The sequence below is a fragment of the Onychomys torridus genome, chromosome 2 (genome assembly GCF_903995425.1).
Source record: "Onychomys torridus chromosome 2, mOncTor1.1, whole genome shotgun sequence".
In the NCBI taxonomy this organism is placed as follows: domain Eukaryota; kingdom Metazoa; phylum Chordata; class Mammalia; order Rodentia; family Cricetidae; genus Onychomys; species Onychomys torridus.
The window spans coordinates 14,302,995-14,329,243 of NC_050444.1; the positions used below are offsets into that span (position 1 = coordinate 14,302,995).

Sequence of the window (26,249 nt, forward strand, 5' to 3'; positions counted from 1 at the left end):
TCAACAAAAAAACCAAAAACCAAAACAACAACAAAAGACTGGTATATAATATTTAAAAAAAAAAAATCTTTTTTTTTTTTTTGTGAGCATAATTTCCTTTAATCCCTCCCTCCCCATTTCATAATAGTGTATCATTTTGAAGTTTAACCTGTCAAGTGAGTATAAAGTGATCCTGGATTTCAAGTCGTTTAACATGAAAATGGAAATGTGAAGTTTTCTTAAAATTAGTTTTCATCTTCTGTCACATCTAATTCTTCATCATCTTCATCTTCTACTTGTTGATCTTTCCTTGTTCGACAGGTCGTGATCTGTTAAGAATTAACATATGAAAAATAAAAACATGTTTCTACACATTTGGCATCTTTTTACGTGTCCTTATAGGAAAGGGAATGTAGAATAACTATTTCAGAAAATGACTAAGTTCCCTGTGAATTTTAAGATCGAAGTCTCCATTTATCAGTATATATGAAGTTAACCATATTTAATTCCAGTAGTATTTATTCTTCAGTAGCATAAAGTTCCATTATTGCGTATTGTGAATGTTAAACAATCCTTGCAGTATCTGAATGAGAATCATCAAGTGGATGTCAGTTAGACAGTAATACTGACAATAGAAATAATATGGAATGAGTTGAGAATCAACTCACTACCTGTATATCTTATTTTTAGCTACCTTACCAGGTAAACCTCTCTGAGGGTTATCTGTGCCACCCAGAAGACACTGGGCAATGTTTAGACATTAGAGGTGGTCACATTGTGGCTATGGATTGCTAATGACAGACGTTGTTCACCATCTTTACAGTACACATACTGACAGTATCTCTACCCAACCCCCAAGTACCTGATCTCAAGTTAGTAAGTATTAAAAATACCCTGGTGTGCAGGACTTAGTTCTAAGTAGAATTTTATGGAATAGGTGTGTAAAGGCTAAAATAATAGAAATGTAATTTGGCTAAGGGAAAGAGATGATATAAAATAATGCACAGGATCCAGTGACAGGAAGTTTGACCTTTAGCAATTTTACCTAAAATTGTATTTTGAGATTGTTTTATTCAGTTTTAAAATTCTGAGGCAATATCAGATTTTAGCACATTACAGTTATGGTTGTGACTGTTGATCAAAAGAGCTATGTGTCTGGGTCCATGAACATTTAGAAAAAGCCATGTTTGGCATATTTTCTACACAGATTAATTAAACTCACTGCTTGATTTTCAAATTTGTGTAGATACTAGACACAGCCAATCTACATTAGCATTGTTTTGTCTTTCCTATCTGTTCCTTCAGTGTTCTGCCTCACATAGTAGTAGAGTGTGATTATAGAAACTTTTTATCATTTTCAGAAGAGGAACTATGGCCAGAAATCATTAATACATTATTTGAGGTCACATAGCAAGAGAAACCCTTTTAGTACTCAACAGTTCCAAAGGTGGCAACTCAGATTCCTTTACAGTTTTTACAACTCACCTGTCCAGATCCAGATGTGCATTTAGCTGATACTGATCTCTGAAGAGGTGACTTTGAATTTGCTCTTACAATATCTAAACGAGATGGATAATCTGGTAGATACAGAGAATTTCGGAAAACCTATTGCAATGTAAAACAACATTATAAAGTAGATGCTAAATGAACATCTAGATAACCAACTTACATTCTTAAATGTGAGTTATTGTAACCTTAAGAGGAAAAATTACAAATCTAGTCAAGTTGGAAAAGGATAAAGTTCCACTAGAATCATACAAGTTGATAAAAGATGTAGTCATAAAATCATTTGATTAAGGCAATGGCAAACTAGTGTGTTACACATTTATCTTTGGTTCTTTTTGCTTTGCCTACTCACTGTAGGAGTATCACTGTGCACAGTTTACATTGGAGTCACCCTACCCTAACATGGATACCAACATCATTCGAATCTAAACTTGTCAGTACTCTCAAATGTTGTCAGTGTTTCTCGGGCCTTCCTATCTTTTATACTTACCCCATATTTCTAACATAGATAGAGTCAAACACCTCCTTCCAAACTCTTTATTCCACCTTTTATTTAAAATAAGCAAATGCCATTCTAATTTTTTCCAATGTGTATTTTTCCTTCACTGGTTTCCACAGGCTCCCTCGAGAAAGTAGTTCTCAACCTTCCTAATGCTGATGAGGCCCTTTAATACAGTTCCTCAGGTTGTGGTGACTCCTAATCATAAAATTATTTTTGTTGCCACTTCATAACTAATTTTGCTACTATTATGAATCATTGATATCTGTGTTTTCCAGTGGTCTTAGGTGACCCCTGTGAAAGGGTCATTTGACCCCAGAGGGGTCGCCATCCACAGGTTGAGAACCACTGCTCTAGAAACAGGCGTCTACTCAGTCTTTTTTTTTCTTATTTTATTACTTCAAGGTATAACTTAAAAACCCGATCAGTTACTTTTTACTTCAGCCCCCTGCCTCCTGTGACTAGAATTAGACATTTACCCGACAACAGTTGCTTATCAGAATCCCTAAATCTTTATCTCCCTCAACCCTAACTTTTCCTCTTCCCATGATGTCACAAGTCACTCACTGCTATCTTGCTTCATCTGTTCACAGCCAAATCAAGCAGAAAGTGCCTATCTTGTCTACTGCTTACCTTTTAAATAAGGGTTTTGGTCACTTAATTTTTTTTTCCTCTGCAGTGTTTAATGTCTTGCCAACTAATGCATTCTCTGTATACTTCATATACCCTTTATTATAGACTAATAGAGTCCAATAACATGTTCTGAGATGAGGAAATGTTTGATGGCCAAAAAGGCTCCTAGCTATGTGTGGCTGCTAACCACTTGGAATGGTTTGTGTGGGATTTTGATTTTTTTTTTTTTTTTTAATATTAAGAGAGCCACACAAAACTTGTCCTATTATATTGGGTGTAGCCTCAGTTTTATAATGAAAGGCTTTATAACTAGCAGTATGGGCATTATACTTAATTTCTTACCTGAAGTACTTCTACATACTGACTATATACCTTTCTTCACAGCCTATTTAACCTGATATTAATGCAGACAAAATATCCTCAACTAAAAATCCTTTTTGTGGCTCTTACCTACCAGAGTCAAATGTTTCAGGTGACCTTCAGAAGCCTAGTGTCGCTCAAACTTACAGAACTAACATGTGGGGGAATGGACATGATACTGTGCCTCTTTATTGCTGGTTCCTCAGTGGACATCTCTGCAAATTTACCAGTCCTTAAGAGCCAAGTCAAATGTTATCTTTCCCTGTCCAGTAGCCAGCGGCTCCTATCCTTACTCTCAAGGTTAATTGTCATGTTACTATCTTTAATCAGATGTCTCCACAACTAGCTTTAAGTTTCTAGTGAAAGGAACCCTGTTTTATCTTTGCCACTCTTCCAAATAAATGGTGCTAATTAAATTCACTTTTGCCCAATGAATGCTAACATAACAAACATAATCTCCATTTTGTGGAAGTAAAGAACCAAACTAAGGGCTGTCCCTTACGTTCTTCTAAGCCAGTGGTTCTCAAGCTTCCTAATATGGCAACCCTTTAACCATTCTTCATGTTGTGGTGACCTCCAACCGTAGTTATTTTGTTGCTACTTCATAACTAATTTTGTTGTTATGAATTGTAAATATCTGTTTTCTGATAGTGTTAGGTGACTCCTGTGAAAGGACCCAAAGGGGTCATGACCCACAGGTTGAGAACCAGTGTTGTAAGCCTTCCAATACTGCAGAATACAAATGGAATCAAAGGGTACAATTCAGGATATAAGAACTGTATTTTAGGGTAGTTGAGTAATTACGTTAGCAGATTTTACATTGAGGTCACACTGACATCCAGGTACAACAGATGGGTGGTTCACTGTCACCTAGTATTGAGAAGGAATATATTTTTGTTTGAACACTGTAAACTTTTCTAACAAACACAATATGGAACCCTTGATATAAACTTTAAACTAAGATGAACCCTTTTGCTGTAAAAGTGGGCCTGAGAAATACCATTTATGTGAGGAACCAGATAGTTTATAATAAGTGCAAAAAGTTAGCTGCTGCATGAATAAATGTATGGTTCTCATAAAGTATGACTGAAGAAAAACAAGTTGTCCTTCTGCATTTTCTTGTTTTTAAGAAATCTTTAGGTTATATGAATGCATATTATAGTTCCCCTGGTCCCAAGGTCACATACGCTAGATGGTAGAGGTTGAGGGCCATGTTTCCATTCATTCGTGCTAAATGTTTAAAGTACATGCTCTTCATTCACAACAGCCTAAGGACCTTTGTACTATCTATGCTATCATGAGGGTTTTGCTAGGGTCCTCATCTCAAGCTCCTTTGCCTTTAAGACTGTGGAACTTTCCCTCACATACCCCACAAGTGATGGGCTGGCTGCACTATAAAATTTTAGTGGCTACATAGAATTCTTGTCTTCTTTGATACCACTGGTAGATTATAATGTGGTTTGACAATATAGAATATTTCTTATTCATAATCCTAGTACTTAGAATGGTGCTTGGCATAATAGGTGCTGTACAAAACCAGTTGTTGCTTGAACATCTTATGAGGTAAGTGGCATAATTTTTATTTTATCATGAAGATGAAGTAAAGAAGTTAATTTATTCAGTACTATTCCACTGGAATGTAAAGAAAACTGTTCAAAAATACATCTACTACACAACACTGAAACCTTTAGTTTTTCATCTTTTTTTTCTACACAACCTACTTAGCTAGCTGATTAAAGGGTGTAGTATGACATATCTAGGGACTCTGAAATGAGAAAGACAATTTTAAGGGCCAAAGAACTGAACTTGAGTATCAGTTCACAAGTCAGGAATGTTAGAAAAAGGAGACTACTTTGAAAGGGGACTCCAGTTTTGCAGGAAAAGTAGATCCCTTGAGCCTGCTACTCGATGCAGGAAATGGTGCAAGTCACCGGTCCTCAACTATTGCTGTAGCCTTGAGTACAAAGCGCTGAGAGCAGCATTCTGATAGACTGCTGGAGTCCACTCCACTTGTGCCACTAAACTAGCTAATGACCTCTGGGAAATTTCTTCACTCTTTCAGTTTTTCTCATCCTTAGTGTGAGGACAAGGTTTATTAAAGTTGGTGGATTAATTAGCATTGTTAAGATACACAGATCTGTTCAAAGTGATGATTACATAAGTATTTGCTACTATTTTATAATTGTCATGTAAAATCCTGATAATCTTTTAAAGAAGAAAACATGGTAAGAATGAAGATTAAATGTTAGCTTGAGTACTTCAGAGTGACAGTCATCTGTCAACAATGCATAAATGGAAAAGCACAAAAGATCAGTGATTTGGGTTACACATGATAACAGATGATTACCCATACAAACTAAGACTCAAACATTTCCACACCAGCAGAAGAACTGAGTTTAGATGTAGGCCTACCTCTAGATCTTCATCCTCATCAATCTTTTGTATATTTTGGTATGCAGCAGTGAAGACCTCTAAAGCTTTGCCATGAAATAACATTTCAATTGTGATAAACTCAGAAAATATGTTCTGAAAAACAAAGATTGGAATTTTAAAGTCATTTAAATTGTTTTTATGTACTTCAGAGTTTATTACAGAACCATAGAGTTTTATATTCTCCATTATATAGCCTTAGAATTTTATGAAAGAACTAGGTGTTGGTTTTTGTGCAGGACAAACCATAACTGAAGTAAGTATGTGAAGACTTTTTATAGCAAAAAATTTAAATTGTGCAAAGTGTTGCCTTAATCACTATTCACTTCTTTTTCTTTTAAAAAATTCTCTTTATATGATAATTGACATTTGAATGAAAAAAAAGATGACTAAATGTGAATGGCTATATACTCCAGTACTACATCCTATAAATATTAAAGTTTTGAAGCATATTTTTAAAAACTATACAAGACTGGCTTTTGAGATAAGACATGAAACAATGATGAACAATAATTGTTACTCTATGATGTATAACTGAGTATCATAATGAATAGGACTATGTTTAAGATACACTTGGGATGTCATATTGAGCATCGCTGAAGATAGATAGGGATACCTTGAGACTGAATGGCTTCTGACTAGGAATTAATTCCTCAATTGTCAGTTTCCCAAAGATAGGGTCAAAAACCCACAGAAGAATGATGGCATTGCTCTAGTGTGTAAGGGTCCACATCAGTAAGACTCCAGAAAAATGAAACCTTTTCAACAAGGGGTATACCAAAAGAATGGAACTGAACCCTGAGCTCATACAGTGTGAACACTGGTGCACTGCAGACTGTACATAGATGAAAATGACAAAACTTAGAAGGAAGCTGAGAGAGGTCACCACCTGCTTTGGCAATGGATTTTTAGCTGTGACACTAAACCACAAGCAAATCAAGAAACTGAATAGATGTTACACAAATTGAAAATGTGTTCACATAACACCATCAAGAAAGCAAAGACAGCTGACAGAATGTGATAAAACAATGACATCTATTATTTAGTAGGCAACTTGTATCCAGAATATGACAAAACCACCACCTTTACAACTTCATAGTGAAGAAAACCCAATTGAAAGGTGGACAAAGACTGAAGGGGTGTTTTCTAAGGGAAATATATACAGATGGTCAGGAAACATTACTGAGGGCCAGGAGCTAGTAGTACACACCTTTAATTCCAGCACTTGGGAGGCAGAGGCAGGCGCATCTCTGAATCCCAGGCCATCCTGCTCTACAGAGTGAGTTCCAGGACAGCCAGGGCTACACTGAGAAACCCTGTCTCTAAAACAAAACAAAAGTTACTGGGGATTATGAAAACTACAGTGAGATGCTACTTTGTACACACCAGTATGGCTACAATTAAAAATTCTAAGAAGTACTGAGGAGTCAAAAGAATTAGGAACCATTATCCAATGCTAGGAAGGGTGTACAATGACAAAGCCATCTTGGAACAGTCTGGCAATTCCACAAATAGTTAAGTGGTTACTGCATGATCCAGTGATTTTGCTCCTATTTCTTATATATACATAAGAAATGAAAATGGTGGGAGCAATTAAAGTAGCCATTAACTGATTAATGGATAAACAAAATAGTATTGTACAGTCAAATTCATTTGGCCAAAACCAATGAAAGAACGGTGCATGCTACAATATGGATAAGCCTACAAACATGCTAAGTGAAGCAGAATACACAAAAACTGTTCCTTTCATGGTGAAATGTCCAGAGCCTATCCATAAGAGACATGCTCAACCGTGGTTTCTTAGAGCTAGTAAGCAGGCAGAGAGGTAACGTAGTGGACAGCCATCCCAGCATTGGCCTGGAAGTTCCAACCCCCACTGAGGCTTCAGTAATGGTCACGCCCACAAGGCGGGGCTGAGAGAGGAAGCGAAAGACCCAGGATTCGAGAGGAGAGGTGTCTCTTGGTTCTGGTACCCTGGACGCTGGAGGTAGACCGAGAAGAGTTCTCCAGAGAACACCGCCAGACTGCGCCATACCTTTGCCAGACCCTACAACCTATCCCTTCATTTGTAAGTTACCCCACAAAATAAACCTCCCTTTTAACTACGTGGAGTGGCCTTAATAGTTTCACCAATAAGGTAAAGCTGTGGTGTATAAAGTTGAGATGATGAAAATGTTCCAAAACTGGTGATGGTGGTGCATATCCTAAAAAGCAGTGAGTTGTATGCTTTTGAATTATATCTACTTCTTCAAAGGTGATGTTTTCTCCTGCCCCTTTCTCCCTGTAAACACCAAGAGACTTTTTAGAGGGGCACAATATTGCAGACAAGAAGAGGAACTTAGACACACTGTGTAGCTCCTCCATCTAATTCTGTACTCACTTTCTCTGCCCTAGTTTTGTACTCAGGATTGCGCAGGACATTTTAACACCTGTATATAAAAACTTCATAATGCATGCATGTAGGTGGGAAACAAAAGTAAACCCAAAGATCACAGATTTCACATGAAAAACATTCGCAGGTGCAAGGAAGGGTTAGCTATTAAGTGGCAAAGGGAATAATTCTTCATTCTCAAAGTTCAGGTCAATGCTAATTTTCTTAGAACTCTTAACCCTAAATTTGACAAAGAATGTCAGCCTTCCCATATTCTCTCAGCTTGGAAAAGATGTTTTTTTCAGAATACCCTCTTTAGATACTCTGAGCACTAATCTGCTATTACATAGCACAGTATAGACCATGTGACTTAATTTAGAGGCCAAAGCTCTGAAATGTTTTATAACTATCATCAGGAAATATTCAGTTGCTTTTAAAGATGAATCACCTACATGTGTCAGATAATTCTTATTTTATTGACAATACAGCAAAATAATAGCTGTTATAGGAAATTTGCAGTGAGCCAAAAAAATCCTTAATTTTTAACAGCATATAAAATGATCATTAAGCAGTATTTAAGCTATTTCAAAGATGCCCAAAACAATGTCATCAAAGACATGCTGAAAAGTCAGATCTGCATGTTTGTCACACAATAAAAGCAGTTTTGAATATCTGGAACCAAACCAGTTTATTATTGTGGATACAATTTATGTTCCTGTCCTAATTAGGGGTACTATTGCTGTGATGAAACACCATGACCAAAAGCAAGCTGAGGAGGAGAGGGTTTATTTGGCTTATACTTCCATATTGTAGTCCATCATTGAAGTATGTCAGAACAGGAACTTAAGGCATGAACCTCAAGGCAGGAGCTTATGGGAGGGGTGCTACCTACTGGTTTGCTTGCTCATCATGACTTGCTCAGCCTTCTTTCTTAGAGAACCCAGGACCACCAGCCCAGTGATGGCACCACTCACAATGGGCTGGGCTCTCCCCCATCAATCACTAAGAAAATGCTGTACATTTGGGTCTTATGGAAGCATTTTCTCAATTGAGTCTGCCTTCTTTCCAGTGACTAGCTTGGGTCAAGTTGACATAAAATTAGCCAGCACAGTTATTTTATTAATCTTTTTACATCTTTGAAAATAATGTAGCTGTTATTAATATCTTAATAACAGTCTACTATAATGGAAATCACAGATTTAAAAACAACTGGTTTACAGTTGATATTTTTGGAGTTCCCTGAATAAGTTACTCTATATATTTGCTTACTTTTAGTAACTATTTTAAAGTTCAGTTGGTGTAAATGGAACACTTTGTTTAAGGTGCCAGGAATAGTATCTGATACATAAATACATATGTTAGCTCCATTAAGAATACAACCCCTTGATTCTGGCCCACAACTCCAGGAGAAGACTTCTGCTTTATCGGAGGCCATGCTGGCAACTAGAGACCACATGTAAGATAATGCCCACTGTTGCAAGCCGCAAGAAAATGTAATAGAATTCAGCTACTATCATAAAAGCTACTACTTGGAAAAGTCAAGGTCTTCTCCAAAGGTCAAACCATATATATATGTACACACACACACACACACACACACACACACACACACACACATATGGCTGGTCCTAAAATGATTTTCTTGTGTGCTTCCAAGAACTCCTAATAGTGTATTTATCTAAAATGCCTATCAAGCATCCAAGGCCAAACGAAACACCTTTCTCCTAGGTCAGGTGGATAGCTTTATTTCTTGTACAATTTAGGGTGAGACCCTCCTTCCTTATACAACATACTCCTAACTTCTTACCTAACCACTTCTAGGAATGTAGACTGAGCACATAGATCCCTTTTTGATATACTAACTGGTCATTAGCATGACCTCCTCCTTTACCACTCCCTTTTGGGTTGTAAAAGAAAGCCTGACAACAGTCACTGCCTGAGGAAAACTCTTACCTGTCTTTATGACCCCATAAGAATGCAAGCCTAGTGACCTTGCTTGACCAGCAGAGGGTTGCTATTGCTTGGATTTATAACTGGATTCCTGAGAGACTTAGGGAGAAGTGAGAGAATAAAGAGATGGAGAGGAGGAGGAGAGAGAGAGAGAGGAAAAGAGAACTGAAGAACTAGATGGGTAAGAACTGGAGAGGAATGAACTAAGATGGAGAAGAACTAGATTAGTGGGCTAAAAGAGAATACTAGAGGAACAAGATGGAAGATGAGGAAAAGCCAGATGGGGAAGAACAAGACGAGGAAGAGCAAGATGAGAAAGAAGGAGATGAGAGAGGGGCTAAGATGGGAAGGAACTAGATGGATGAGAACCTAGATGGGGCAGAACTAAGATGAGAGAATTAAGATAGAACTTAGAGGGGACAGCAGACAAAGGTAGAGACAAATCAGGCAAGAAAGGAGCTAGGCATGAGAGCAGAACAGCTGTGTAGAGAGAGAGAACTGGCCCAGACTAATAAAGTGTATGGACTAAGGAGTTTCTTGTACATAGATTCATTTCTTTTCATCAAAGACAAAACTATCAGCTGGTTGCAGATTCTCCCCGAACCCTGGGAGGGGACTATCAAGGGGCTGGACCCCTAGAGTCCTTGTTAGCCTGCTAACACTCCTTTAAGCCCACACAACAGCCCCTAACAGCACACCTTCCCCTGGGCTCCATATCCCACAACTGAAGCAGAAGACTTCTGCTTTACTGGAGACCACAACATAATAGGAACCACAGAAACCAAGCAGGTACCCAGAACCCCACAGCCTATACAGGAGGTACTTGGAACCCTAAAAGCAACATTGGCACCCAACACCCAAGAGGTTATGCAGGTAGCAAAAACCTCTGTGGAGACACCTTACTGGATCTACAGGCCACTCAGGCCAGAAAACCAGAAAGGAAACAGAAACCAAGGGAAAAACAGTCATCTAACAAAGATAAACTCAGAAATCAGCACCTAAACCTATAATAAGCCCAAACCCAGATGACCATAGGCAATGTAAGAACACAACAGCCAGGGCATATAATATGTCACCACCAGAACCTAGCTATCCTACTACAGCAAGCCCTAGATATTCCAACACAGCTGAAGCACAAGAAAATGACCTTAAATCCAATCTTAGGAAGATGATAGAGGCCTTTAAATAAATAAATCCCTTAAAGAAATCCAGAAAAATACAAACAGGTGAAGGAAATGAATAAAACTGTTCAATACTTGAAAATGGAAATAGAAACAGTAAAGAAAACAAACTCAAAGTTCTGAAGATGGAAAATCTAGGTAAGTTAACAGGAACTACAGGTGCAAGCAACACCAAGAGAATACAGGAGATGGAAGAGAATCTCTGGTATAGAAGATACAATAGAAGAAACATATATTGGCCAAAGAATATTAAATCTAAAAAGTTCCTGTCACAAAACATCCAGGAAATCTGGGACACTATGAAAAGACCAAACCTAAGAATAATAGGAAAAGAAGAAAGAGAAGATTCCCAGCTCAAAGGCCCAGGAAATATTTTCAACAAACCATAGAAAATTTCCCTAACCTAAAGAAAGAGATGCCTATAAACATACGAGAAGTTTACAGAACACCAAATAGATTGGACCAGAAAACAAAGTCCTCTGCCACACAATAAAGCACTAAAAATACAGAACAAAGAATATTAAAAACTGCAAAGGAAAAAGACCAAGTAACATATAAAGGCAGACCTGTTAGAATTGCATCTGACTTTTCAACAGACTCTAAACGCCAGAAGGGCCTGGACAGATGTCTTGCAGACTCTAAGAGACCACAGATGCCAACCCAGACTGCTATATCCAGTAAAACTTTTAATCACCATAGATGGAGAAAATAACATAATCATGATAAAACCAAATCTAAATAATATGTACAAATCCAGCCCCTATAGAAGCTACTAGAAGGAAAACTCCAACCCAAGGAGGTTATCTACACTCAAGAAAACATAGGAAAATAATTTCATACCATAAAAACTAAAAGAAGTGAAATACTTACACAGACATGCACACATACACACACAAACACCATTAACATCAAAATAACAGGAATTAACAATTACTGGTTATTAATATCTCTCAATATCAATGGACTAAATTCCTCAGTAAAAAAATACAGGCTAACAGAATGGATGCAAAAACAGGATCCATCATTTTGCTGCATATAAGAAATATACCTCAATATTAAAGACAGCCAGTACCTCAGAGTAAAAGGTTGGAAAAAGATTTTCCAAGCAAACGGAACCAAGAAGCAAGCTGGTGTATGTAGCTGCAAGTTTTCCTGTGTCCCGCCCAGTCCTGCAGCCGCTCTGACCCAAATAAACACACAGAGGCTTATATTATTTTTAAACTATATGGCCTAATGGCTCAGGCTTCTTGCTAGCTAGCTCTTACACCTTAAATTAACCTATTTCTATATATCTATACTTTGCCACATAGTGTGTGGCTTACCAGTACCTTACATCTTGTTCTTCTGGTGGTGGGTAGCACCATCTTCTCTGCTCTGCCTTTCTCCTTTCTCTAATTAGAATGTCCTGACTAACCTTATTCTGCCTTACCATTGGCTAGCTTTATTTCAAGGCAAAATGGTCCTTCAGGTTCCTGCTTTGCAGAAGAGATCGCCAGACATTCTACAGGACACAGAAGTGACTGAGAGACTAGGACTATGGGCTGAAAAATGGATGCCCTATTATTGCAGAGGAACTTTGGATGACTGTCCAGACAGGCAGCTGTCTCTGTCATTTCCAGAATTTTAGAAGTTGCTTACAATGCATTTCCTTTGACTTAGGTAATGTTAATATCCTTCTGGGGTCTTTGATGTAGTTGAAAACTAGATTAATTATAATTAATTTTGCTTAGTTATGATAAAAGATAAATTAGATATGAAACTTTAGACTCACAAACATAGGATAGATAGAATATTTTCTTTACTTTTGCCAAATACAAATAGACTAGATATTGTAACTGTAATACTTACTTGATAAACTGTTTTGTTATATGTAATTTTACTATGTTAAAGTTAAAACCTTCTTTTTTGATTAGACAGAAATGGTAAGTGTTGTGGAATGTCATTCTGTATGCTGTGAATGTGTGTTGCTCTGATTGGTTGATAAATAAAATGCTGATTGGCCAGGCATGAAGTATAGGCAGGATAAGCAGAGAAGGAGAATTCTGGGAAGAGGAAGGCTATGTCAGGAGTCACCAGCCAAACACAGAGGAAGCTAGATGACAAGGCAGAACTGAGAAAAGGTACTAAATATACCTTGTGGCTAAATATAGATAAGAATTATGGTTAATTTAAGTGTAAGAGCTAGTCAGTAATAAGCCTGAGCTAATGATCATACAGTTTGTAATTAATAGTAAGCCACTATATGTTTACTTGGGTCTGAGTGGCTACAGGACCAGGCAGGAGGGATTCATCCTGACTATAGGGCCCAGGCAAGACCGGAGAAACTTCCAACTACAGATGAAGCCATTCTAATATCTAACGAAATAGACTTCAAACCAAAATTAATCAAAAGAGATAGTAAAGGACATTTCATACTCATCAAAGGAAAAATCCACCAAGATTACTGTAACATGAATCTTAAAAGGTCTTTTTAATAAAAACAAACCTGGAGCCAGATATTGGGGTGAATGAATGCTAAAAGATCAGAGAAACAGAACCAGCCACAGCTACCTCACCTCAATAACTTCTCAGCCGTTCCTGTTTACTCAAACTGGAAGCCTCTGAGTCCTCATTCGAATGGATCTCAGCTGAACTGCTACTGAAAGCCTAAAAGCTTAAAAGCCTAGTTCCTGGTTTTCATGCCTTATATACCTTTCTACTTCCTGCCATCACTTCCTGAGATTAAAGGTGTGTGCCACCATGCCTGGCTCAGTTTCCAGTGTGGCCTTGAAATCAGAGATCCAGATGGATCTCTGCCTCTGGATTGCTAAGATTAAAGGCTTGTGCTACCACTGCCTAACCTCTATGTTTAATATTGTGGGTGTTCTGTTCTCTGACCCCCAGATAAGTTTATTGGGGTGCACAATATATCAACCACATTTCCCCTGTTTTATTTAAAATAAAAAGTTATAGCTAATATAAGAAAAATCATATACAATATGTATATACAAGATATACAGTAAAGAATTACATTAACAATGTCTAGTCCATTAACACCTGACAAATTCAGACAAAAAATTTCATTACTTACCCTATTTTGGTGAGTCCAAAATTTGTATGCAATATACAAAAGTCCAATCCAATGTAAAAATTTTAAAACAAGCAATTATTTTTTAAAAGTAGATTCAATAATCTACCTTTTTATCTTATCAGATGATGTTTCAGTTTTGAACATCTATGCTCCAAATGCCAAGGGTACCCATATTTGTAAATGAAACATTACTAAAGCTTAAATCACACATCGAATTTTACACATTAATTTTTGGAGACATCAATACCCAACTCTCACCAATGGACAGGTCAAATAGACAAAAGAAATAATGGAGCTAACAGACGTTATATCTCAAATGGAACTAACAGACATCTACAGAACATTTCACCCAAACAAAAGAATATACCTTCTCAGCACTTCATGGAACCTTCTCCAAAACTGACCATATACTTGGTCACAATGCAAGTCCCAACAGAAACAAGATAACTGCAATAACCTCCTGTATCTTATCAGATCACCATGTATTAAAGCTGGATTTCAGCAACAACAGAAACAACAAAAACCCTGCAAACTCATTGAAACTGAACAATTCTCTACTGAATCACCATTGGCTCAAAGAAGAAATAAATTAAAAGAAAGAAATTATAGACTTCCTAAAATTCAAAGAAAATGAATGTGCATCATACCTAAATTTATGGGATACAAAGCAGTGCTAAGAAGAAAATTCATAGCACTGAGTGCCATCATGAAGAAATTAGAAAGATCCATACTAGCAACTTAACAACACACCTGAAAGCTCTAGAATAAAAAGAAGCAAACACATCCTAGAGGAGTAGATGGTAGGAAATAATTAAACTCAGGACTGAAATCAATAAAATAGAAACAAAGGAAACAATACAAAGAATGAATGAAACAAAGAGTTGGTACTTTGAGAAATTCAACAGCATAGACAAACCCTTATCCACACTAACCAAAAGGCAGAGAGAAAATATCCAAATTAACAAAATCAGACAGGAAAAGGACATAACAACAGACACCAAGGAAATACAGAGGATCATTAGATCATACTTCAAACACCTGCATTCCACAAAATTGGAAAATATAAAAGAAAGAGATATCACCTACCAAAGTTAAATCAAGATCAGATAATTTAAACAGACCGATAGCCCCTAGTGAAATAGAAGCAGTCATTAAAAGTCTCCCAGCCAAAAAAAAGCAGGGCCAGATGGTTTTAGTGCAGAATTCTACCAAAACTTCAAGGAAGAGCTAATACCAATACTCCTCAAATTATTCCAGAAAATAGAAACAGAAGGAACATTGCCCAATTCATTTCATGAGGCCACAGTTACCCTGATACCCACACAAAGACTCAACAAAGAAAATTACAGACCAAGTTCCCCTATGAACACTGATGCAAAAGTACTCAAATAATACTTACAAACCAAATTCAAGTACACATCAAAAAGATTATCCACCATGATCAAGTAGGTGTCATCCCAGAGATGCAGGGATGCTTCAACATATGAAAATCTGTCAATGTAATCCACCATATAAACAAACAGAAAGAAAAACCACATGATCATCTCATTAAATGCTGAAAAAGCCTTTGACAAAATATAACACCTCTTCATAATAAAAGTTTTGGAGAGATCAGGGATACAAGGGACATACCTAAATATAATAAAAGCAATATAAAACAAGCTGACAGCAAACATCAAATTAAATGGAGATAAAATCAAAGCAAAATCAGGGAGAAAACAAGGCTATCCACTTTCTCCAAACCTATTCAATATTGTACTTAAAGTTCTAGCTATAGCAATAAGATAACTAAAGGAGATCAAGGGAATACAAATTGGAAAGGAAGAAGTCAAACTTCTGCTATTTGCAGATATGATAGTATACATAAGTGACCACAAAAATTCTACCTGGGAACTTCTACAGCTGATAAACACCTTCAGGGAAGGGGCTGGGTACAAAATTAACTCAAAAGAAAAAAATCAGTGTACAATATACAAACGATAAACCAGCTGAGAACAACACCCTTCACAGTAGCCACAAATAATATAAAATGACTTGGTGTAACTCTAATCAAGCAAGTGAAAGACCTGAGTAACAAGAACTTCAAGTCTTTGAAGAAAGATATTGGAGAAATATCAGAAGACGGGAAGATCTCTGATGCTCATGGATCAATAGGATTAACATAGTAAAAATGGCAATCTTAAAAAAGCAATCTACAGATTCAATGCCATCCCCATCAAAATACAACACAATTCTTTATAGACCTTGAAAGAACAATACTCAATTTCATGTAGAAAAATAAAAAAAACCCAGGATAGCTAAAACAATCCTGTACAATAAAAGAACTTCTGGATGTCTCACCATCCCTGATTTCTAGCTGTACTACAGAACAATAGAATAAAAACCAAGTAGTATTGGCATAAAAACAGAAAGGTTGATCAATGGACTTGACTCCAAGACCCAGACATAAATCCACATACCTATGGACACCTGATTTTTCATAAAGTAGCCAGAAATATAAAAAGAAAGCATCTTGAGCAAATGGTTCTGGCCTAACTGGATGTCTGCACGTAGAAGAATCAAATAGATCCATTTATCAACCACCCACAAAATTCAAGTCCAAGTGGACCAAAGACCTCACTATAAAATCAGACACACTAAACTTGATAGAAGAGAAAGTAGAGAATAGCCTTGAACACACTGGCACAGGAGACAACTTCCATAACAGAACACCAACAGTGCAGACACTAAGAGCGACAATAACTGGGACCTCATGAAACTGTAAGGCAAAGGACACCATCTAATGGACAAAACGGCAGCCTACAGAATGGGAAAAGATCTTTAGCAACCCCACATCTAACAGAGGGCTGATATCCAAAATATATAAAAACTCAAGAAACTAGACATCACCAAACCAAATAATACAATTAAAAAATGGGGTACAGATCTAAACAGAATTTTCAACAGGAATCTCAAATGGCTAACAAACACTTCAAAAAATGTTCAACATCTTTAGCCATCAGGGAAATGCAAATTAAAACCACTTTGAGATTCTATCTTACACCTGTCAGAATGGCTAAGATCATTAACTCAAGTGACAGCTCATGCTGGTGAGGATGTGGAACAAGGGGAACACTCCTTCATTGCTGGTGGGAGTGCAAACATGTGATATATTGTGTCCCCCAATATACTCTGTGCACCCTAATAAAGCTTATCTGAGGATCAGTGGAAAAAGCCAGCCACTATATTAAACATAGAAGCCTGCATTTAATCCTAGCATTCGGGAGGCAGAGATCCACCTGGATCTCTGTGAGTTCAAGGCCACATTGGGGAACAAAGCCAGGCATGGTGACACATGCCTTTAATCCCAGCACTAACCATAGAGGTCTGGAGGTATGTACAGACAGACAGAAAGTGATGTAGTTTGCTGGAGAGAGAAAGTGAGATGCAGAACAGAAAGGGATATAGGTGTGGGAATATAGAAAGTAGCTCTCTTTGGCTGAGGATTTCCAAGTGGTAAGAATGTGGCTGGTTTCTTTCTGTTTTTCTGATCTCTCAGTTTTTCACTCTAATATCTGGCTCTGTGTTTTTTATTAATAAGACTGGTTAGCAATTTGTCTTATACAAACTTGTATAGACACTTTAGAAATCAATATGACAGTTTCTCAGAGAATTGGGAATTGATCTACCTCAAGACCCAGCTACACTACTCTTGGGCATATACCCAAAGGTCATTCCACCATACCACAAGGACTGAACTGACAACCAGGGAGCCTGCATGGGACTGACCTAGGCCCTCTACATATATGTTAAAGTTGTGTAGCTTGATCTTCAGACTCCTTTAATAGCGGGAACAGGGGCTGTCTCTGACTCTATTGCCTGTTTTTGGGACTCTTTTCTCCTATTGGGTCACCTGGTCCAGTCTTAATAGGAGAGAATGTGCCTAGTCTCACTGTAACTTGATATTCCATGGCTGGTTGCTATCCATGGGAGGCCTGCCCTTTTCTGAAGAGAAAAGGAGGAGTGGATGGGGGTGGGGAGGGTGACCAGGAGGAGAGGAGGGGAGGGTGACCAGGAGGAGGGAGGAGAAATTGCATTTAGGATGTAAAAAAAAAAAAAGTAATTAATTAAAAAAAAGGATTACAGCCCCTATAATATGTCATTGTGTTCATAATGACACTTGATATACTTTGGTCTGTAATTTTTTTTTAACTTAAGGACTCTGGGCTAACTTTAAGTACATTAGAAAACATTCTGTATTAAGTTATTTACCTTTATGTCCTTCATTTTCTGCTTTTCAAAATTGTCAATAGTTTCCTCCAAATGACGACTTGTTCGGGTAGCATCAATCGTGGCTCTCTGTAATTCAGTTTCTGCCTAAAAGGGAATCACCCAACAAAAGGAGAGATTCCAGTCAGAATCCATGTCGTTGAATCTTTTGGCAAAAGTTACCATTTCGGTGTTGGCTTTTTTTGGCATAAAATGTAAACTGTTCAAATTTACCTTTTACCACACACAGTGAAAGAACTATATTAAACAATATTTGCACTAAAGAACTTTAAGTTTGCTAAATGACATTCAGTCTCAAAACAAAAACCCAGGCTTGACAGCTGGCTTCCCGGTGCCCTGGGCTCACTGGTTCTACTTCTCCCTGCAGTCCAGTCTGCACCATTTGTCACCCTCTCCTCCATTCAGTCCTCGCTCCTTCACCCTCCCCCCGAGACAAGGCCTAGCTTTTGTTGGTATTTTCAATGCTTTCATACTGTATCTGTAAAATATTAAAGGACTAAATAAATCTTTGTGAAGGACTAAGAGCACATAGTAAAAAGATCTACAGCTATAACGATTTCCACTACACAGAATCAATTTTTTATCACAACATACAAGTGCTTGACAATCAAGTATCTTATCACTATTTACTTTTAAGAGTTCCCCAAATGCATTAGATATATACTTTTCATGACAGTCTCCCGATATAGCCGGGGCTGTCCTAGGATTCTCTAAGCAGGCTGATTGTGAACTCACGTTCTCCTGCCTCTGTCTCTTCACTGTTGTGATTACAGGTATATGTCACCATTATCTATACCTGTATATATATCTATATAGTTTTGGAATATGTATAACATGGTCTATGCTGGCTGTATGCTTATTATCTGGTGAAGAGAACTTTGAACTTCTGATCCTACTTTTACCTTCCAAGTGATGGGATTACAGGCATGTACCATCAAGCTAAGCTCAATCAGATCAATCAGATTCTTACAAGCTAACAAAAGTGCACTGTTTTGGTTTGGCTTATGGCTATATATATAAAGTTTTAATGTGTTGCTTTATACATGGTGACATATACCCCAGACTGTCAAGATCTGTGTTGTAAAACTAATTATCATGGTTACTATCTAAATATTGCTATTTACTTGTGAGTTACAGCTACAGAGATTTTCAAGAAACTGTTTCCTAAGTTAACCTAGTTGCATATCAAGAATTCAGGTACACACTGCAGCAATATATACTGTTAAGTGCAGAAAATTCCAATTTAATCATGTTATTTCTCTTTAAGCATCTCTTCCTTTAGGACAATTGTTGCCTCCACACATTAAATGTTAAGCAGTATCAATAATTAAAAAGACATACCTCATTTTATGATTAAATTATTCAAAATAAAGTTTTGTGCATTATACTAAAATTGTATTTTTCTCTAAAGTGAACTGTATGAAAAATTGGCATTTTTCATCAGTTTTGAGATGTAATATGCTGACATTTAGCTATGGCTTTCTTTTAAAAGATTCTATAAATTGAAACAAGTAAAAGGGTTTACTCTCAGGATCCATCTCTTGACACACCATTGTATTGCCCACCTGCGACTGAAAATTTTCATAAAGGAAAAAATACATTTCAAAGAGAATCAAACATTTTTAAATACAGTCATATACCTTTATAGTATTGCTCTTACAATTAGTGTAAGTATACAACCTTAAGATATTACGCATTTAAAGGTATATCAACTTGTATCTGTATTTGTTTATATTTACCATATAAAGCATAGGTTTTAAAAGCAAAGATTTTCAACTTAACCATAACTAGTATTAAAAACTACAAAAACTGGCTGGGCGGTGTTGGCGCACGCCTTTAATCCCAGCACTCGGGAAGCAGAGCCAGGTGGATCTCTGTGAGTTTGAGGCCAGCCTGGGATACCAAGTGAGTTCCAGGAAAAAGGCGCAAAGCTACACAGAGAAACCCTGTCTCGAAAAACCAAAAAAACAAACAAACAAAAACAAACAAACAAACAAAAAACCCTACAAAAACTACTTAAATTTTTTCTGTACACTTCTGGGCTTTTTTTTTTTTTTTTAAACAGGAAGTTCAAATGTAAAGTAGAGCCCCTTTGAAGAGCTGTCCTGAAAACAGTTGATGTCAGTTACTTGATGTCTGATCATTCTTTTCTGAGACTATTTAGGCTGATTCCTAATGATTATCATATGTGACAAGCGGTTTTGTGACTTTTATTGTATGATCTTCTTTTTCGTTCTCATTTCCTGATATTTAAGTTTAAAAACTGGGAAGGAATCTCTGTAGACTGTCTAAAGGAAAGAATGGAGAAATAGAAGCCACAGCTGGGATCTTTATATTCCAGCTTCTAGGAACTTCAATCCATTTCTAAAGACTGAAATCCTCTTCCTGAGCACAGAACTCAACCAAAGTCATTCTTTAGCAAAGAAAAATGTACATTTGTGATAATTATTATATTCACTGAAAATTGCTCAAAATTCTACAATGAACCAATCTTGAGTATGTTAAGGTACAGTTCCATGAATAGTTATCAGCTAGCCAGTAGAGTCAGTCAAAATGTTCAGACTGTCACAGCCTGTTCAGAAGTAATCTGGTGCCTTGGGGTGGAGAGGTGGATCCTAGGATTATAGTCACCAAAAGAAGGGACTCTATTTCCATATTGAACTTTAGCATACTTCTGAATAAACAGCTGAGTTGTAAGATCTTCCTGGTAAAAATACTATGATGCTCTTCACCTTATATTTTTACTTTTACATTTACCTTTACATGTACACTGTCATTTAGGTTCTAGTTTCAGGTTGTCAGAATCCTTCTGCAGATCTATCTAGAGAGCAGAACAATTCACCTGTAACTTATTTACACTGCTTTTCCCCAACTTGTTTTAGGTGTGCCCTAAGGACTACCTCCTTCCTCTACAGCAATGCTGATGTAGCATGTATAGGTCAGGAAAGTTAGAATTAGCAGCACATTCACTTCTGTGTTAAAGATCGAATGAATGCTTATAATTCAATCAACACCTATGCAGGATTTCAGGTATTATTTTTACCTGTCTTCAGAGACTCTTTTCCCTAAGAACAAAACAAATGTTGATTCCTGACTTAATTCTCAAACACTGGTGGTTCCCTAATCTCTGGCAGAGTGGTCAGGCATGAATTTGTAGCAGTCTCTAGTTTGTCTAGCTTGCTTCAAGCAGACTCTAATTGGAAATCTTAGGTTGCAATAAATGTCCAACAAATGTTCTGCACCAGCTCAACTGAACTGCCTCTGCTTTTTCTTGTTTAAAGCAGAAGGTTGGTCCAGGGGAAAATGGACCAGGCAATAGAGTCCCAGACCACTGAGTGGGGGACTGCCTTCAGGAATGCAGGTGTTCTTCAACCTGCAGTTCTTACAGAGAGCTACTCCTTCTGTGGAGTCTGCTGGGCTAGACTATCAACCTTGACAGGAAGGAGACACAGGTAAGGTAGAATGGGGGAGGGCAGCAGGGAGATGTTAGTGCTAGCCCTGTATGTTTCTGTTGTTCAGGAAGTAATTTGTTCTCTAGAAGCTCCATTTTCCAGCAAACACTCCTATTTAGATGCTAGAGTGTCTTGCTATGACCTTAATTTTACTCAAATCTCCTGAAGGTTGGACTGAAAGTTATAGCTCTGGTTTCATGTTTTGTTTTTTTAATTTGATGAAGGCCATTGTGGGAAATTTTCCTCTTTCCTTAGAAGTACAGCAGATAGGGCATTGAGACATCAGCATTTACTTTTTAATTTACTCTGAAAACATCTACATTTCTGAGTGGATTTGGGATAGTCTGAAAAATGAGAAAGATTGGATCAGGAAGTATAACTCCTTTACAGTTGGCTAGTTTCTATTGTGAGGATTCCTAAGTGGGTTTCTTTTTTGCCACTGACAGGAGAATTCTCTACACACTTAGAACTAGAGATATATAATTTCCATATACATTTACTTTTGTACTGCATACCTTACAAAACTATTTTTTTAACATCAAAATCCAAAGGATACAATCACATGTCGATCGGATGGGTTTCGTTGGCGAGTCCTTTCTAACTGAGATAACTGTTTGGCTTCTCGATTTCTTGCTGTTAATGTTGCTTTGAGATCATCCTGAAAATAAGCATTTTTGTTAATAAGACTTTCTAACTTAAGAAATAAAACACTCTATGTTAAAAATGAAAGAATGCTTCTTGTTTGACCCAGGCACTGTGAGCACAGGAGTTATGAGTACTGTACAATGTGTGTGTGTATGCACATGAGAGCATGTATTTCATTGATATTTTCTCAGAATAAGATACAATATAAATAGAAGATGAATCATATAAATTCATGACTATAATTTTCGTTGTGGTGATGCGTAAAAGAGCATATGTATTAATGAAATCCAAACACTGGAAAATAAGTATTTTATTGTGTGTAAATTTTCTCCAATTTGATTTTAAAAACAATTTGTCAGATTTTAAAAATATAAGCCACCTGCTTTAAAACGAAAATATATAAATTCATTACATATTTTAAAAATTTCCATAATAATGATTTTTACTGCTGGAGTAGAAGAATAGTATACTTAGCAAATTTGGTAAACATGTTTTATTATTTTTAAAGATCCAAATTTTTTTCAAAGTATGTAAAAGCAATAGCTCATGTTATTTTGTATTTGTTATGAAAAAGACAAACCCCCTACCCTGTCATACTACCAATGGATAAAAATGGACCTACTCACCCGCTTCATCTTTACGATGGCGCCGTAAGCTTTCAGCGGCTCAACTACTTTGGCTTCGAGCCTTTCCACCTATTGAAAATGATATAAAATGTAACTGAAGAGAAACATAGAAATATTAACATTAAATACTGAAATAAAATCTATGCTGTTTAACCTGAAACAAATACTGTAGACATTAATACTTTTGGAATTTTTTGTTTGGTTGGTTTTTTTTTTTTTTTTTCTTTTTTTGGTTTTTCGAGACAGGGTTTCTCTGTGGAGCTTTGTGCCTTTCCTGGAACTCACTCGGTAGCCCAGGCTGGCCTCGAACTCACAGAGATCCTCCTGCCTCTGCCTCCCGAGTGCTGGGATTAAAGGCGTGCACCACCACCGCCCAGCTACTTTTGGAATTTTAGGGTAAGATATGACAACTTTATAAAAGGATAATCATCTGGATGCGCCTGACAGGAATGTGCCGGGCACTTCTACATGCTCATCCTTGAACAAGCACAGCATCCACCTTACAGCTGCAGTTCCCGGGAAACTTGAAGACATCCATAGTTTAGGACAGTTACCATTTTCATGTGTTCAAGTAGATATTGTCAGAAATTACACATATTGTCTCCTAATTCCTATAACCCAACTTTTCAGAAAAACTGAATCTGAAAGATACAGTGTTACTAGGAACATTTAAGGAAATACAACTCTCAAAAGCAAACAGCTTGGGGATTATTGCATTAGCTGTATATCTTTAGACAGCCATTTATAAGTTATAGGAGCCTAGAGAACAAGGTAAGTGAGCTTGGGGTCACTCACCTGCCAAACTGTACACCTGATCTTTTTATCTAGAATTAAACACTTTCTTATACTCATTTACATTTTTATTAAAAATAATAGCAATTCTCTTACTAGCACTAGTAAAAGGAATGGGAGAAGTATCATTTCTACAAATACAAACACAAGAAAATTATGGGGCACTGAAACTTCATCAGGGTGGGCAATCAGATGGCAGCTATTGCTTAAAACAAACATTTTTACAGCAAATAAAATGCTTTTTAAAATGATACATTTTACCTAATCAATGCATTTTCATTTCATACCTAATTAATGAAATTTCGTTTCATATGTATTCTTTAGTTTCTGGAAATGGAGTTATATGGATGTTTCATTTTAAAAGATTTTAGGAAAATGTAAAAAATAAACTCCCATCAACATTTAAATATTCAGAATTCTGAAATCAGAGTTACAAATATTCAGGACAGTTTAATGTATCCCATTTCTGATAACACACACTGTGTGGATTAGCCAAAGCTGTCCTAACAGCTTCCGTTTCTTTCCCTTGCCTACCTTTGTCCTGTTCATTAGCACTTCCACCATTTGGTAAGCAGGAAACAGAGCAGAGCAAATGCAAATCAATTCACTTTGCTATTTGATAAGTAGCATAAAAAATTTCTAGAAAGGGGAATTATTGGTGAAATAGGACTTTAGGATTATCTGTGACTAAAAACTACTTTTGAAACATTGAATCTCCAATTACCATGTATAACCGAGCATTGCTTGTTATAGAAGAAATGTATGCCAAGAACGCAACATTTTCCTTACAGTATCCCAGAGTGATTAGTACTCAAATTTTGTATGCATAATGATGATAAGTTCAAAATTTTTTGGTAACTGAAATTTGTTTTAGGCTTTAAACATGAAAAAGAACAACGGCACTTGTTACAAAGTAAAACAGCAATGGAGTTTAAACCTGGCGACTTTTGTAAGTAAACTAGTATTTAAAAAAAGTATGTGAAAGGGATTATGAGGAATCAAAGAAAGAAGACTGGGTTTTGTTGTTGTTTCAAGAAAGACCCCACAAGAGCACGGATCTGGTCGGTCCCTCAAGTCAACCACACAGCCAGCTCCAGATGTGTCCCTTGAGTTTGCTTGTGTTATAAACTACAGCTTTCCGACTGGTCAACTTTCAAACTTTCAGCCACATGTTGCCCATTGACAGCATTATCTCTAGGCACTCTATAAAACGCTCTTGATGCACACGGGACACACATGCGAGTTCCTTCCCTATGAGCGCTATATTTGCCACCTTTTCTGAACCTGTAACCAAAGTTGGCAAATGAATAGGAAAATTCAAGATTTCAAGCACACTTTGGGTTAAGTTTGAAAGCTGTCAGGTCGTAGAAAGGTTCCCTACTCACGTGGTATAGACAGGAAATGCAATATCGAGTGTGTATTCTGTTAAGATGTGTTGACAATGAAAACGTCTCCAGAATTCCTCTACATTACTTCTTGGGCTTATAATAATGACACCATGACCGCACTTCATACCTCTGCTTGGCGGTAATCTTGAAGTTTGGCAAACTCATCGGCAAAATTTTTCAGACCCTGCTTTAAATTTGGGGTCTCGGTAGAGGCATACACGTTGATTTCATTAACCAGGAGGTCGGCTTTGTCTCGAAGCCTGGCCGTTTTACGTACATAAGCAGCAAAGATTTGGCAAAGCTCTCCAAAATGCTTCTCCACATTTGTGACAGCATCCTGCAGTTGTTTTGTTTGAGCATCTCTAGAGAAAGGAGACACTGTTCTTAAGACATTAAGATTTTATATGCAAACATTCCCGGGGCAACCCGAGGCCCAACCTTCCCAACTCTCCCGGAGGCCCGCCCTTCTCTAGAAGCCCACTCAGCTCTTGGTCACTGCAGGCCTGGGGTTAGGCCCCGGCCGGGCCCGCAGTAAAGGGGAGGCAGGGACGAGCCGTGGCCCGGGCACCAGCGGCCTCCCGGGCTCTGTACCTCTGCGGGGCCTGGCCAAGCTCAGGAGGATGGGTCGGCCGGGAGACTCGGCCCGGTACTCGCTGCAGCCCGCAGGACGGGCTGCAGAGCGCCGCGGGGACCGTGCGGCCTCCTCCGGCCCCGGCCGGCTCCCGAGCCCTGGGCCCGGCTCCCCTCGCCCACCCGGCCCTCTCTCTCGGGCGGCCTGCAGGACGAGGCCCCGGGCCGTTACCGGTCTTCCAGGTTGCGCCTCCACATCTTGCCTTGCGCTCCGCTGGGGACCCGGGGTGGGAGCCCAACGAGCGCGGCTCCAGGGCGCCAGGGCGCGCGGGAACAGGAGCCGCCGCCACTTCTACCGAGAGGCGAGAGCGCGCTGTGCGCGCCGCCGCGCCTGGCCGGCGTTTCCGTGGCAACGCGGCGGGCGCCCCTGCGGTCAAGGGCAGCGCAAGGGAGACCAGAGGGCATTGGGCAGAGGGACCACCAAGCATCCTCCTTCGGTGCTGCTCTCTAGCCCTCCCGGGCCGCTGG

At 38.0% G+C, this 26,249-nt stretch overlaps 1 protein-coding gene across 1 annotated transcript; it reads right to left on the reverse strand.

Annotated features, from left to right (window-relative positions):
• Positions 1-67: 67 nt before the first annotated feature.
• On the reverse strand, positions 68-26,249 carry Cibar1 (CBY1 interacting BAR domain containing 1). The gene is made up of 9 exons (XM_036179901.1): positions 25,954-26,249; positions 25,279-25,513; positions 22,972-23,040; positions 22,257-22,358; positions 19,814-19,819; positions 18,231-18,335; positions 5,390-5,503; positions 1,465-1,584; positions 68-308 (listed from the first exon to the last, which is right to left on the reverse strand). The coding sequence occupies exons 1-9, from the start codon at positions 26,184-26,186 to the stop codon at positions 225-227; spliced, it is 1,068 nt and encodes a 355-aa protein (XP_036035794.1). The 5' UTR covers positions 26,187-26,249; the 3' UTR covers positions 68-224.

What these genes read in the sequence shown, in the direction of transcription:
- Cibar1 (XM_036179901.1), bottom strand. Translation starts at nt 26,186, where the DNA reads ATGCCCTCTGGTCTCCCTTGCGCTGCCCTTGACCGCAGGGGCGCCCGC. An exon ending in AGGCGCAACCTGGAAGACCG is followed by an intron (nt 25,514 to 25,953) that starts GTAACGGCCCGG and finishes TCCTTTCTCTAG; the next exon opens with AGATGCTCAAACAAAACAAC. An exon ending in AAGATTACCGCCAAGCAGAG is followed by an intron (nt 23,041 to 25,278) that starts GTATGAAGTGCG and finishes CATTTTCAATAG; the next exon opens with GTGGAAAGGCTCGAAGCCAA.